The sequence below is a fragment of the Dasypus novemcinctus genome, chromosome 7 (assembly GCF_030445035.2).
Source record: "Dasypus novemcinctus isolate mDasNov1 chromosome 7, mDasNov1.1.hap2, whole genome shotgun sequence".
Classification (NCBI taxonomy): domain Eukaryota; kingdom Metazoa; phylum Chordata; class Mammalia; order Cingulata; family Dasypodidae; genus Dasypus; species Dasypus novemcinctus.
In genome coordinates, this window is record NC_080679.1 from 49,898,652 (window position 1) to 49,912,099 (window position 13,448).

The window sequence follows — 13,448 nt, forward strand, 5'->3', positions numbered from 1 at the left end:
AGCAATGAATGTCTCATGATGATGGAGGAGGTTGTTGTTATGGTGGGAGGAGTGGAGTGAGGGGGGTGGGAGGTATATGCAGACCTCATATTTTTTGAATGTAACATTAAAAAAATAAAGACAAAAAAAAAGATTTAAAAAAATCCATAAAAAAAAAAAGGAAATGCAAAGGCAATGGACTCTTTAAATATTTAAGTAATTTCCTACACACAGTAAAAAAAAAAAAACTAAACTAAAAAGGCATCATAATTCTACAAATATTTGTTGAATATTTACCATGTCCTTGTCATTTAGGAGATTTCTGTGATCTCAGTCACTTACCTTGATGTTAGAATTACATCAGTCTGGAGAAGAAAAGGTTATAGAGATTCTGCCTAGTATTTTTCAAACTATGGGTCACAACTGTGGGATAAAAAAACAACAGCACAACTTAATGAGTAATGACAAGCATTTTAAAAATGAGAGGCAATAGGAAAGAATAAACAAAATTTTTGTTTGTGTATTTTTTTAAAGCTTTATTTTATTTTTTCCACCCACCTTGTTTGTGCTTGTTCTCTGCTTTCTGTGTCTGCTTTTTGGGTGCTCTTCTGCTTCTTAGAGGCACTGAGAACCAAACCCAGGACCTCCCATGTGGGAGAGAGGTGCCCAATCGCTTCAGCCACCTCCCTCCCTGTGTGTCGTGTCACTCATTGTTTCCTTGCTGTGTCTCTTTTTGAGTCATCTCGTTGCGTCATCTTGCTGTGTCAGTCCACTTGCCCAGCCCATTGTATCAGCTCACTCTCTTGCTTGTCTTCTTTAGGAGGCACCCGACACTGAACCCAGAACCTCCCAAATGATAGGCAGATACCCAACTGCTTGAGCCGTTTCTGCTTCCCAAGAATAGACAATATTAGGTACATAGCATGAATGGAAAAGGATGAATAAGGATTCATATTGTTTCATGAAAGTTTTATGTGTGTGTGCATGCTTGGGTGAGGCCTTAAAATGCATTTCTGAGTTGTGGCCATAAATTTGTGAAATCCACAAGTAACTCATTTTATTAACCAGGTAAGTGAGGTATTACAGAGTTTAAATAGCTTAACCAAAATTGTAAAACTATTTAAGTGGGGATGTTAATACTGGTCTCCAAGTCATCTGCTTTTATCTAACACTTACTTTGTTACACAAGATTTTCAGTTGATTGACTTAATGTTTGGGGTGAAATTCTTTTGAAATTGCCAATGATTATTTACTATGCCTTCTGACATCATTACAGGGAAGTGAAAAGGTATTAAATACATCAATATCTTAATAGAAACAGATGGTAGTTTTATGGCTATTTTACATTAAACCTTCAAATAAAAGAATTGGTTACTCTTACAGTTTCAAAATCATAAGCTTTGTTTCCATTTACGAACTCATCTTCAGATATTGGCATATTCAAGAACAGTGGCTTTTGATTTGTCATCGCTCAAAGGAAGATTGGGTCAAGAGGGCAAAAGTTTTGGCCTTTTTTACCCACCTGCCTCTGCTTCGACCAGAGCAGGTCTCCCTTTCCTTTGTTTGTATTGTGTTTTAATGTAAGATGCTCTTTGAAAGTAGGTATCCTGCTACTTAAAAAAAAAAAAATTGTTTGAAAGTCAATGTTCTAGAAAATAAAGGTACAGCTATATTAACTTCACCAGTGGAAAAAGTTTGCACAGCATATTATTCATATAAATACTGCTGCTAAGGAAATCTGTTCATATACAAGATCTTTAATAGCTTTCCAGTGACTCTGTGAAAAGAACAATTTTGCATCCAAGGCAAAATCTAGCATAGCTAAGCCTTCCTTATATTTCTATTCTCATCTCCTAGCACTTTACTCTCTTTCCCTCTTGCATATAACATATTAGCAATGCAAAACAGTTTCTGGTTTGATGTTTCTTTCATTTGTTTTCCCATTCACCTAACACATGCTTATTTTGCAGCTACCTCAGCCAGGTCCCTTGGTCGGCACTGAAAATACAGCACTAAAAACAGTTTTGTTCTCTGTCTTTCATGGAACTTTTAGGTTTACCGGGAAGACAGAGATTGTGTGTAATGAGGATGATACTTTGGGGTTTGGGGCCTTAGGGGGCAAGCAGGACTTAACAACATGCCGCATATCACTCGACTTTCCATTCATTTAATGAATTCTTTTAAACAGGATCCTTTAAGAAACAGCTCAAACACTTCTTTTTTTGTAACATCTCTTAACTTCTCCATCAGTGTCACCACTGAAGTTTTTATAGATTTCCACTGTAGTCTTTATTATTATATGCGGAACTGTTTGCTTTTTACTTCTTAACTCCCCAAGGGCACAAAGTAGGTGTTCGATTATTGTAGCATCTATAAACACAATATCCTAGAGTTGAAAATAATATGCAGAAGAGATATTATATTAATTTGAAGCCTCACCTAGGATAATATAATTCTTAAATAAAACTCTATTTTTAGTAGGAATTTATTTAAACATTGGATTTTATGCAAAAAAGAATTACTGTTGTTAAAAGTAAACAAAATTTAACACACTTAGCTGTTATATTTCTGGAATTCAACTTCCAGCAAAGAGTAGATTTTAAAAATCTGATCATGGAAAAATAAAACATGAGAAACAGATGTCTATTGTTGCTATTGTTTAACACTGTAAGGGAAATTCCTGTCAATTCATTAAAACAGGGTGCTATGACCTTTGGAATGGAGGAAACAAAAATCATATTCATAGGCATATTTGTACCTTATCTAGAAAACCAAAGAGAATTAGCTGAAAAATTATTAGAACTAATAAAAGAGAGTATTAAAAAAAACAAACCAGTAACAATTAAGAACCAAAATAAATGGGTAGTGGTTCCAGTCGATCAGTGAGCAGGAAACCAAACTAACCTAAACCAAAACTTAGAATGACTTTAAAATGAATAGCAAGAAAATGATAAAACTTTACAGAAAACCAAAGACGTCAATATGACATCTCTTATTCCGTAATAGGAAAAATAAATGTTCTGAGGGTATCAACTCTTTCAGAATTAAATGTTTGGAAATAAAACTAAAGTTAACCAATGGCATCAAATTATTATTCACGTTCTTATATTTGTTGTAATTTGTTTCGAAATAACTGACAAAATGCCAACAGTTTAGCATAGCTTTTTTTATAATGCCTTAAAGATTTGTATACATTAAAAATAAAGCAATCCTTTCAACAGCTTATTATAAAACTACAATTGTTAAAATAAACTTTCCTATGTATAAATAAATATTATTTAAGAGATGTGCATAGAAGTACTAAAAACTGATTATTGGAATGTGTACAGCTGCACACTCATTTTCTGTGTTTTTATATTTCCTTACCCAGTTTTTACAAAATTTGCCTTTGAGCACATCAGCTAGACTTATTTCAATAATATTATTATTATGATTAATGAGGGAGAAATCAGAACCAGTGGTGAAGTTCCTATGGGTAGAAACCCAGTGAAAACAGCAGTGTTCTATACTGTATCAATTTTAATTTTAGGCCTTATTTGAATATAATTAGGGGTATTTCTTAATCATTATTCATAAATTTATAGGCAATGTTTGAGAATCATGTTTTTTGAAAATGTTTAATCCTAACCTGTCCCTACTCCACCGCCTATCATAGTTTAAACAACACATAATTATCAAAGAAAATTTTATAATCCCTCCTTTCTTCCTTTTCCCATTTCTAAATCCCATATGTCAAAGGTGAAGATAATTGGGGATTATCAAAGTTTTTATGCATTGCTGTATTTATGCCAACATATACCTCATTAGAATGGCTCTCTCTTTATAGATTTAATTAATGTTTTAAAATATTTCAAAAGTACAGCATTTTTGTTCTTTGAAAGGTTTTAGTAATAATAGTATTCTTTCAATAGTCTCTTACTAATATCTAACAGGAAATAACAGCACTAATGCGGAAATCACAGGGATGGGAGCTGGGTGAGACTCCTTAACGGTATTTTCAATCTGTCCATCTCCTTACTCCAATGTGAGAAATAGAATCATGTTTTCTTACATTTATTGGCAGTTCAAACATCTCTATACTATTTTTCAAGTTGAAATTTCTTTATGAGTATTTCTATAGTATTTGCAGTTCCATCGCCTTAAATATAGGACATATTATAGAGATCCTGAGTCACCTTAAAGAACCCTGTGTGTTATAATACATTCTGAGGGGAAAAAAAGCTAAACACTTCTTCTGGATGGTTTCTATTCCTTTGTTTTAGTTTTTATCTTTTTTAATTCATGTGTTTTATATGCTTAGAAAAATAACATGAGATTGGTTATCCCTGAGCTGGAAATTGGAAACTTTTGAAACTCAGGGAATTGCTCTGATGATGTTTAATTGCTTTAGATATAAGAAAATAAGAAAATTTATAAAAAAGTTTCCAAGTGCTTTTTCTAAGTGCTTTTCCATTGTGCAATGAGAGGAAGTTTGTGTAATGGTTAAATGTTGTCTCTATTTACAAAGTAAAGAAAACAGATTTAAATGTTTGTGTGGCAAAAAAAGGGGCAGTAATTTAAAAGAGTAAGTTTCTGTAGAATATATGTTAATGGTGCTTATTTTTAAAATGTAATTCAAGTTTACAGTATTACTTAATGCCTCTTTACAGAATTTAATAGAGAAGCAAAGTTAGAAAACATCTGTCTTGAAGAGCCTTTTATGACTTCATGTTATATGATGATAAATTTTATTATTCTCCTTAAAATCGAGCAATCTATTCTTTTTTTTTTTTTAAGGTTTATTTTTATTTATTTCTCTCCCCTTCCCCCTCTACCCTGCCCCAGTTGTCTGTTCTTGTGTCCATTTGCTGTGTGTTCTTCTGTGTCTGCTTCTATTCTTGTCAGTGGCCCCTGGAATCTGTGTCTCATTTTGTTGCATCATCTTGCTGCATCAGCTCTCCGTGTGTGCGGTACCACTCCTGGGCAGGCTGCACTTTCTTTCGCACTGGGCAGCTCTCCTTATGAGGCACACTCCTTGCACGTGGGGCTCCCACGGGGGACACCCCTGCATGGCACAGCACCCCTTGCGTGCATCAGCATTGCATGTGCGCCAGCTCCACATGGGTCAAGGAGGCCGTGGGTTTGAACTGTGGACCTCCCATGTGGTAGGTGGACATTCTATCCACTGATCCAAGTCCACTTCCCTCAGGCAATCTATTCTTATGGTCCAAATAAGGAACTTGTTATTAATAAATGATTTAATTAACCAAGAGACTTGTCATTAAAGTATAATATTGCAACTATCTGTTAGTATATTATCACATTTTCTGAGAGTATATTAAAAACAAAATGTTTTATCTGTACTCTAAAGAAAATGTAATTTTGCTAACAGTACCTTTTTATTGAAAAAATTTTATAACTATGCTTTTAAAATTTATTATAAAAACATTTGCAAATTACATAAATAAAATACTTTAGTCACAAAAAACACTAAAGGTAACCTAGATAAAAAGAAAGTCTTAAAAAAGGGCAAATAAAATTCAGAAGAAGAGTGAGTTTACAATAAACTGGAATAAGCTCTGGTACAAACCGTATTATATGTAAGACTTTAACACATCACTGCCTAGATATTTGAAAAAATTATGAAGAAGCGTTATTTTTTAATGTGGCAATTTTTAAAGAGGAGTTCTTATCTTTTAGAGATGTATACTCAATACTTGCAAATGAAATTTAATAGCATGTCTTCCTTGACATGCAGTGAAGGAAATTGACAAGACAGTCTTAGGAGTTCATTTGGCCAAAAATAACTTGTGGGAAGGACCGGAATCCATTGTACTTTTACTGCAATAGAGCTAAAAGTACCCATCTCCCCAGTGTCCTGAGCCCTTCCCATCACAACTGTAGGCTCAGTCCCTTGAGGGTCTCCTACCAAATGCCGTGATTCAAGTTTGGCTGCGCTAGCCCTCCAGACACCAAAGCATGAGATTTTAATTGAGCAAATATGTTAAAAGCCTTAACAATGTTACTGAGCTTTGTTTGGGTATTTCCCTTCTAGATTGCTATCCATAAGAATATATTCTGAAAAATGAAGTTTTGTATGCAGTGCTATTTATAATATTGAGAACAGGAAACAATCCAAACATCTAATGACAGAGTACTTTTTAAATAAATGAGGGGAAATCAGTATGATGGACTACTATTCAGTCAGTAAAAGCATGTTTAGGGGAGTGGATGTGGCTTGACTGGTTGAATACCTGCTTCCCACATGGGAGGTCCTGGGTTCGGTTCCCAGGGCCTCCTAAAAACAACAAGCAAAAAAAATGGAAAAACCAACTCAGGGGAGCTGATGTGGCTCAGTAGTTCAGTGCCTGATTCTCACATATGCGGTCCTGGGTTCAATCCCTGGGCCTGGTACCTCAAAAAAAAAAAAAAAAAAAAAGGACATGTTTCTGAGTCTTAATCACATGGGGAAATATGATATAATTCAAAATAATTAAGATGCAAAATTATATATGTTAGTTTCAACTGTATGGGAAAGGATGAATAAGAGTACTGAAGGGGAAAACAATTTACTCAACAAATATTTATCATGCCATTTATAATTTTGTGTCATCTCTCCATTAACCTATATATGGTATAATTCAATTATGTAAAATACTCCGGGGGAGGAAGAGAAAGATTAAGAACACTGATCAGAGGTAGTTTTTCTATTTCTTCTTCATACTTTCCCATGTTTTCCAGATGTTCTGTAATAAGCATGTGTTATTTTTATAATTTATTTTTCAAGTAACAGTATAAAAAACTACGGCTGGAACGCAGTTTCTCTGGTATTGCAAATAGACCGACAAATTATCCTACTTGGACACAGTGCAATCCTAGCTTTAACCAGATGGTGGAGCACTGAGCAGGAGGACCATGACTAAGGACTATTGAAAAAGGGAGGATGACTTGGTAGACCCATAGGTTAAGCCCTTGCCACAGATAATTATTTTTATGGAATTGTTTTCCTAAATTAGAAGAGGACAATAATTTTAAAGGCAACCAGGAACAGCAACAATTTTAGAAGACTGGAAGAATTTGAGGGTTGAACATTTGCAGTCACTATTTAAAATAACATGGACTCTTTCTCTGATTTTACTCTAGTGTTGCTAGAAAATGTTGGAGAAGAACTAGATCCTATTCTGGAACCTCTTCTATTAAAACAAACCTTTAAGCACAGTGGGAGTACATGTATCCGACTTGGGGACGCCACAATTGAATATGCGCCAGACTTCCGCTTCTATATTACCACGAAGCTGAGAAATCCTCATTATCTTCCTGAAACATCAGTAAAGGCCAGTATCTGTAATGAATCTTTCTTTAATCAAATTTTACAATTAATGACTAATTTTTTCCATCTGAGCCTAAGAAAAACAGATTGTCATTTCCTGAAATTGCTGTAATAATTTCCAAATGTTGCTTTTGCATGTGTATGTAAGTAAAAAAGGAGCCTTCAGTATGCTGTGAAAAAGACCCTAAAAACCTAATTTTTATAATTGATATTATTCTTAGATTTTCATTGGTAAAAATAGATGACATATATTCACATTCTTTCTTAGTAATAAATGATAATATACTAATAATTGGAATTGGAATTCAGGAACAGAATTCTATTCTTTCACCTAACAAGGTTGCTGCTATCTGATTTTATATAATTACTTAAAAGAACTGTTTTCAATGATTGGTTCTTTTCAAATAATAAGGTTACTTTAAACAATAAAGTTAGCTTAAACTTTTAGTCAATGACTGAAATAACTTAGACCTTTAGTTGCACCTGAGCGCCTGGAGCTTTAGGGACTATGCCTTATGCCATTTTTTATGCCCAACTCTTACTGCAGTTGATGCTTGGTGAGTGTTTGTGGAGTGAACAAATTGAGTGGGTGAGAGATGGGATTAATTTACAGAAGGGGACATTCAGAAATATTGATTCAGATCGTGAAGATTACAAATAAAGGCAAAGAAAATCAAAATAAATAAACAAAAAGACAAATAAAGGCAAGATTTACCCAGTGAGTTCAAATGCTCTTTTTTTTGGGAAATATTTAAAATGACATCGGCATCTCTCTTCAGATAAGCAGAGAAGGGACTAAAATGGCATAACTGATTTCTCCAAGATCAGTAACACTGCTCTCAAGAGGTTTACAATGTAAACAGCGTGCGTGCAAAGAGTTCGTATTGTTTGACTAGAAATCTATAGAAGAGCTACAAGGTGTGCTGGGAGCCTAGAGAAGGGAACATGATGCTTTAGACTGGACAACAGGAAGTACCAAGAAGTCTGGGTAAAGGAAAGTGGCTCTTGAACTTAATCTTAAAAAATATATATTAAAATATGGAAATTCTTGGCCACCGTTTTTAATCAATTAAAATACTATATACGATCTAGATACCTAAAAATATCTATTATTCATATACCTACCAGGAAAGGCAGTGTTTAGAGGTGGTGAAGAGCAGGGATTCAGGAACCAGACTAACTTAGATAGAATTCCAGCATTTGCCAGTTGGGTGAATTTGGGCATGTTTATTTAACCTCTCTGTGCCTTAATTCCTTCTTCTGTAAAGTGGGAATAATAAAAGTTGCTATCTCATAGAGTTATGTGAGGATTAAATAGATTAATCTATGTAGAGTACTTAAAATAAGGTCCAGCACCTTGTGTTATGTATAAACCATTAGTATTATCTAACTTTTAAATGTGAGAAGAACGAACCATGAGAGAAAATGACAAAATCCCAAAGATATGTTACCAAAAATTTTTAAAAAATAAATAACATGGAAAACCTTTTTTACCTTTCAGTAAAATATGTGGAAATATTGCACATAACATAAACAATTTTTATTTCACTAATAACTGGTTATGGTAGATGTCATAAAACTCTGTGGGGAGGAAACGGATCTATGATTCAGTATCAAAACCTTTAAGCTCTCTAGAGCATTTTATTGCTCCATTATCTTAATTGCTGGGATTGATTAAACAGGGATTAGAAAACATAGTGAGGCTGTTACTTGCTTTCATTTACAAATTACAGTACTTCCTCCTTGAATCTATTTTTAGGATCTTTCATGTACTGTTTGTTTCAAAAGCACCCAAGGGATAATATGCTGCTATAATTCTTCTGAGTCTAAAGGAAAATAAAATTATGAAACCATGTTTGTATGCTGTTTAAATGTTTACTGTGAACAAATGGCTAGATTTTCAAAAATCTTGATTTTGAAAGATCCAACATTAATGGACTTGATGAGGTAATGAACACCTCCTTGTGTCTGAACATAATGAAGTGAAAGCTGTAAAATCTGCATTTGCCAACGGTGCTCCTGTGATCTTTGGATTAAAGCCCATGTAACCTGTGCACTTGGTTTCTCATATCAACAGGGGAAATCCCTTTAAAATTTTAATTGTAGTTTTTTTCCGTGAGTAAATGCCAACAATAGAGAATTACATAACATTTAATGAATTTTTCAAATTTCCCATTTTCAAGAATTGCATATCATCTCGTATAAATTTACGACTGTGCCCATGTAACCTATACTTACTGGCATTCCAGCCCCTCCCCTCCCCCATGGAGAAAGTAGAGGGGAAAAGTTGAAACCAGAGGACTCCCACCATGGAGAAGTGCCTGAGCTTATGCGGGAGGAGGGGTCCCTTCCCTGGGGTACTGCAAGAAGCTCTTTTAGACTTCCTGTCACAGGTAGGAGATTTGCCTACAAAAACACAATTACTCTGCTCCAACAGAGAAGCAAGATGCCATGATTCCCACCCAGCAGCCGGAACTGGGAATATGGGGATGAAAAGGCAAAGACCGAAAACAGGGAGAGGACAGCCACTTCTCCCACAGCATTACCCGTTTGCAGTTAGGAAAGAAAGGAAAGCCCTGGGCCGTGGCAACACAAATAATTTACAAAATGGGCAAAACCACCAAAGATGCTAAAGAGCAATTTGAGATCGGGAGGAAAAAAACAAAACGAATCTGCCTTTTTTTCTAACCCTCCCACAGCTAGGGGAATATTGTTTGTCCTTAGGAGGAGGAGTGGGGCTGCCTCCACAGCTGTGCAGTTTAGACACTACACAAAGATGGGGCAGCAAGGTGAAATCTAGCCCCTAGCTCCTTTGTTAAGCATTGGCCCTAATGTGAGATGTGAGGCCGAGTCTGCACACAGATGGCACCTTTTTCTAATCCACACAAGGTGCTTCATAGGTTAGTAGAGCCTTGGGAAGAATAATCATAAAAATAAAAATGAGAAGACACTTGTGTAATGCAAGTAATCCTTCTAATAAGCTGAGTGTGTTACGTTTGAGTAAAGTATAACCTATGCGTAGCTTGCCCATTAGGTCGTTTTATTTCTTCTCTACTAATTCTCCTGCTTCTAAAGTTCTAATTACCAAATGCCAGTATTTTTAGCTGCTCCAATCTCGGTGAGATGTAATATAAACTATATGCAGACCTTTTTGACAATATTGTCAGTAATGTGTAGATTCAGTGATATAACCTGTGTTTAGAAAATACCTCCTATTTAGGAATCTCCCTTCATTAGGGCCAGGATGAAAACTAGAGCAGAGTCACCTTTGATGGTTTGTGGTAGCTGCTAAAATTGTTTGTATTTTCAACATTCAGCATTCCTGGGCTTCAAGATTGACTTCACAATTATCAAAATGTTTATCTTCAATTATCCATAGTGCATGAAGAATATTCTTGGGTTCTACCTACATACTTTCCAATGACGAAATGATGACTTGACTATATTCCCCTCAATATGTTTTGCCCTCTCCTGATTCTTTGCCCTTCCTATACCATTCCTTCACCTGAGCAGTCATTCTCAACCCAGGCTACACATTAAAATCCCATGGGGAACTTTTCAAAATCCAAGTGCCCAGGCCATACTTCAGACTCTCTGGGGATGTAACCCAGACACTGATATTTTTAACCTCTCCAAGTGATTCCAATATGCAGCCAAGAGTAAGAACTTTTGGCCTCAAATGTTGCTGGCTTCTTTCTCTTGGCTAATTGCCAAGAGGTTCAGCTCATGTTTCTTTTGCTTGGGGATTCCTTCCTTCATCTCTTGGCCTGACTGAGGTACTCTTCATCTGTGATTCTCTAGCCCCTTCTGTTTACCACCATCTGAGTCCTTATCCTACAGGATGTTGTTTGTACTTCTGATTCCCCAACTCTACTAAAATTCCTTAAGGGCAAAGCCAGGCTATGTCTTATTCTTCTTTATAGCACAGAACCTGATTCATAGTAATATTCTTTTATATGAAATGCCTTGGGGAATCATCAGCTAATGCCTAAGATTTTAGGGAACAGAAGTAGCAGAAAGCAATTCCCTGAATAGGGAATATTGACATTCTGATTGTTCATTCACTGAGTTCCTAGGGAGCATATATTTTGTGCCAGGCCATAGCTATAAAGTCAAAGAAGAGATGATCCCTGTGCTAGTTATTTACACTCTAGGAGAGAGAAAAGTAAGCCCATGATTGTATATGCTGTAACATGTGCTGTGGAGAAAGTACAGGAAATAACTGGGGGAAGGAGATGAGGGCAATGGAGAAGATACATTGTCTAGAAAGAACTAAAAAGGTGCCCAAGAGGAGGTAATACTTGATCTGCCCATTGACAGATGACTAGGAGTTGACTCAGTGGCTAACAGGGGCAAGGGTACTCCAAGCAGAACAACACCTGAAGCACATGGAAGAATTAACCACCAGGTGTGTGTGGGCTTCCACAGAGTTCAGTTCAGCTAAAGTGAGACACACATGAATAATGGGAGGTGATGATCAAGACATAGGTGCAGAACTTAACGCAAGACGTAAGGGTGGGCATTCTGCGCAAGGGATTAAGAAGCATTGCCAGGGAGGTGGTAGGCAAAGAAAAGAGGGGACATTTGTTTGAAATCCAGATAAGGTCAAGTAAGTGTTTGTTTTTGGGTTTGTTAGACTAGAGCAAGAAGGTTTCCGTGTTTTGTTTTTTTAAGATTTATTTTTTATTTCTCTCCTTCCCCGTCCCCCCCCCCCAGTTGTCTGCTCTCTGTGTCCATTCACTGCTTGTTCTTCTGTGACTGCTTCTATCCTTATCAGCAGCACCAGGAATCTGTGTTTCTTTTTGTTGCATCATGTTGTTTTGTCAGCTCTCTCTTTGTGCAGTGCCATTCTTGGGCAGGCTGCACATTCTTTTGTGCTGGGCGTCTCTCCTTACGAGGCGTACTCCTTGCACGTGGGGCTCCCCTACACGGGGGACACTCCTGGGTGGCAGGGCACTCCTTGCGTGCATGTTGCGCGCATCAGCACTGCACATGGGCCAGCTCCACATGGGTCAAGGAGGCCCGGGGTTTGAACTGCGGACCTCCCATGTGGTAGGGGGACACCCTATCCATTGGGCCAAGTCCGCTTCCCAGTTTCTGTGGTTTCTTGGTGAGTGTATTAACAGGTGTGTGGATGCAGAGCAGAGGACAGAATGTAGAGGGCTGAAAAATGAAGCCAGGTGGAGACAAAGAGCATATATAAGTAACACTTTCAGTAAATAAGGTTGTGAAGGTGCAAAAAGAGATAGTTCTCTGGCTGGAAGATTGGGGAGCAAGGGAATTTGCTTTTTAAAAAGAGACAACTGAACATGTTTATATACTTATGGGAATGAACCAGAAGGGGAGATTTTAAGATATAGGCAAACAGAGCAACCTACCTGCAGAGCTTTTAGGTATGTGGGTGAAGAAGGTATTAGCATATTTATGGACATGATTGAAATGTAAATTTATCAGTTTGCAGTAGTGGCTGATTATCATATTGTAAAAGTACTTTATTCCTGACAGGTAATTTATACAGTGTTCTTTTTTTTTCCTTATCTCCCTCTATAAGATTTACTTTACTTTTGACACCACTAGGATCTTTAAAATGTAGATCAGGAAGAAGACATGGCTCTACTGATAGAGCATCTGTCTACCATATGGAGGGTCCAGGGTTCAATCCCCAGGACCTCCTGACCTGTGCGATAAGCTGGCCCATGCACAGTGCTACTGTGTGCAAGGAGAGCCATGCCATGCAGGGGCACTCCTGTGTAGGGTTGCCCCACATGCAAGGTGTGCACCCCACAAGGAGAGCTGACCTGTGTGTAAAAAAAAAAAAACCACAACCCACCAGGAGTGGTGCCACACACATGGAGAGCGACACAGCACAATGATGTAACAAAAAAGATGCAGATTTCCAGTGGCACCTGAAAATACAAGCGGATGCAGAGGAACACACAGTGAATGGACAGAGAGCAGACAATGGTGGGGGGTGGGGCGGGGGAAGGGGAGAGAAATGAATAAAATAAATCTTAAAAAATAAAATGTAGATCAGCTAATCCATCCTCTATGAAGGATACCTTCCAACCTGATTCATATTGATTTGGGTGTTAAAGCCTTGTTGGCAACATGACCAATTATGAAATGAGAATAAATTGATTCCCAAATAAAACACTTTAAT

At 36.9% G+C, this 13,448-nt stretch overlaps 1 protein-coding gene across 1 annotated transcript in view; it reads left to right on the plus strand.

Moving 5' to 3' along the window:
• The window catches only part of DNAH7 (dynein axonemal heavy chain 7), a 334,263-nt gene that overhangs the window by 239,308 nt on the left and 81,507 nt on the right, over nucleotides 1-13,448 (plus strand). The window contains exon 49 of the mRNA XM_058300437.1: nucleotides 7,102-7,292. Within this exon, the coding sequence (XP_058156420.1) occupies nucleotides 7,102-7,292 (191 nt within the window). The remainder of the gene's footprint in view (nucleotides 1-7,101; nucleotides 7,293-13,448) is intronic.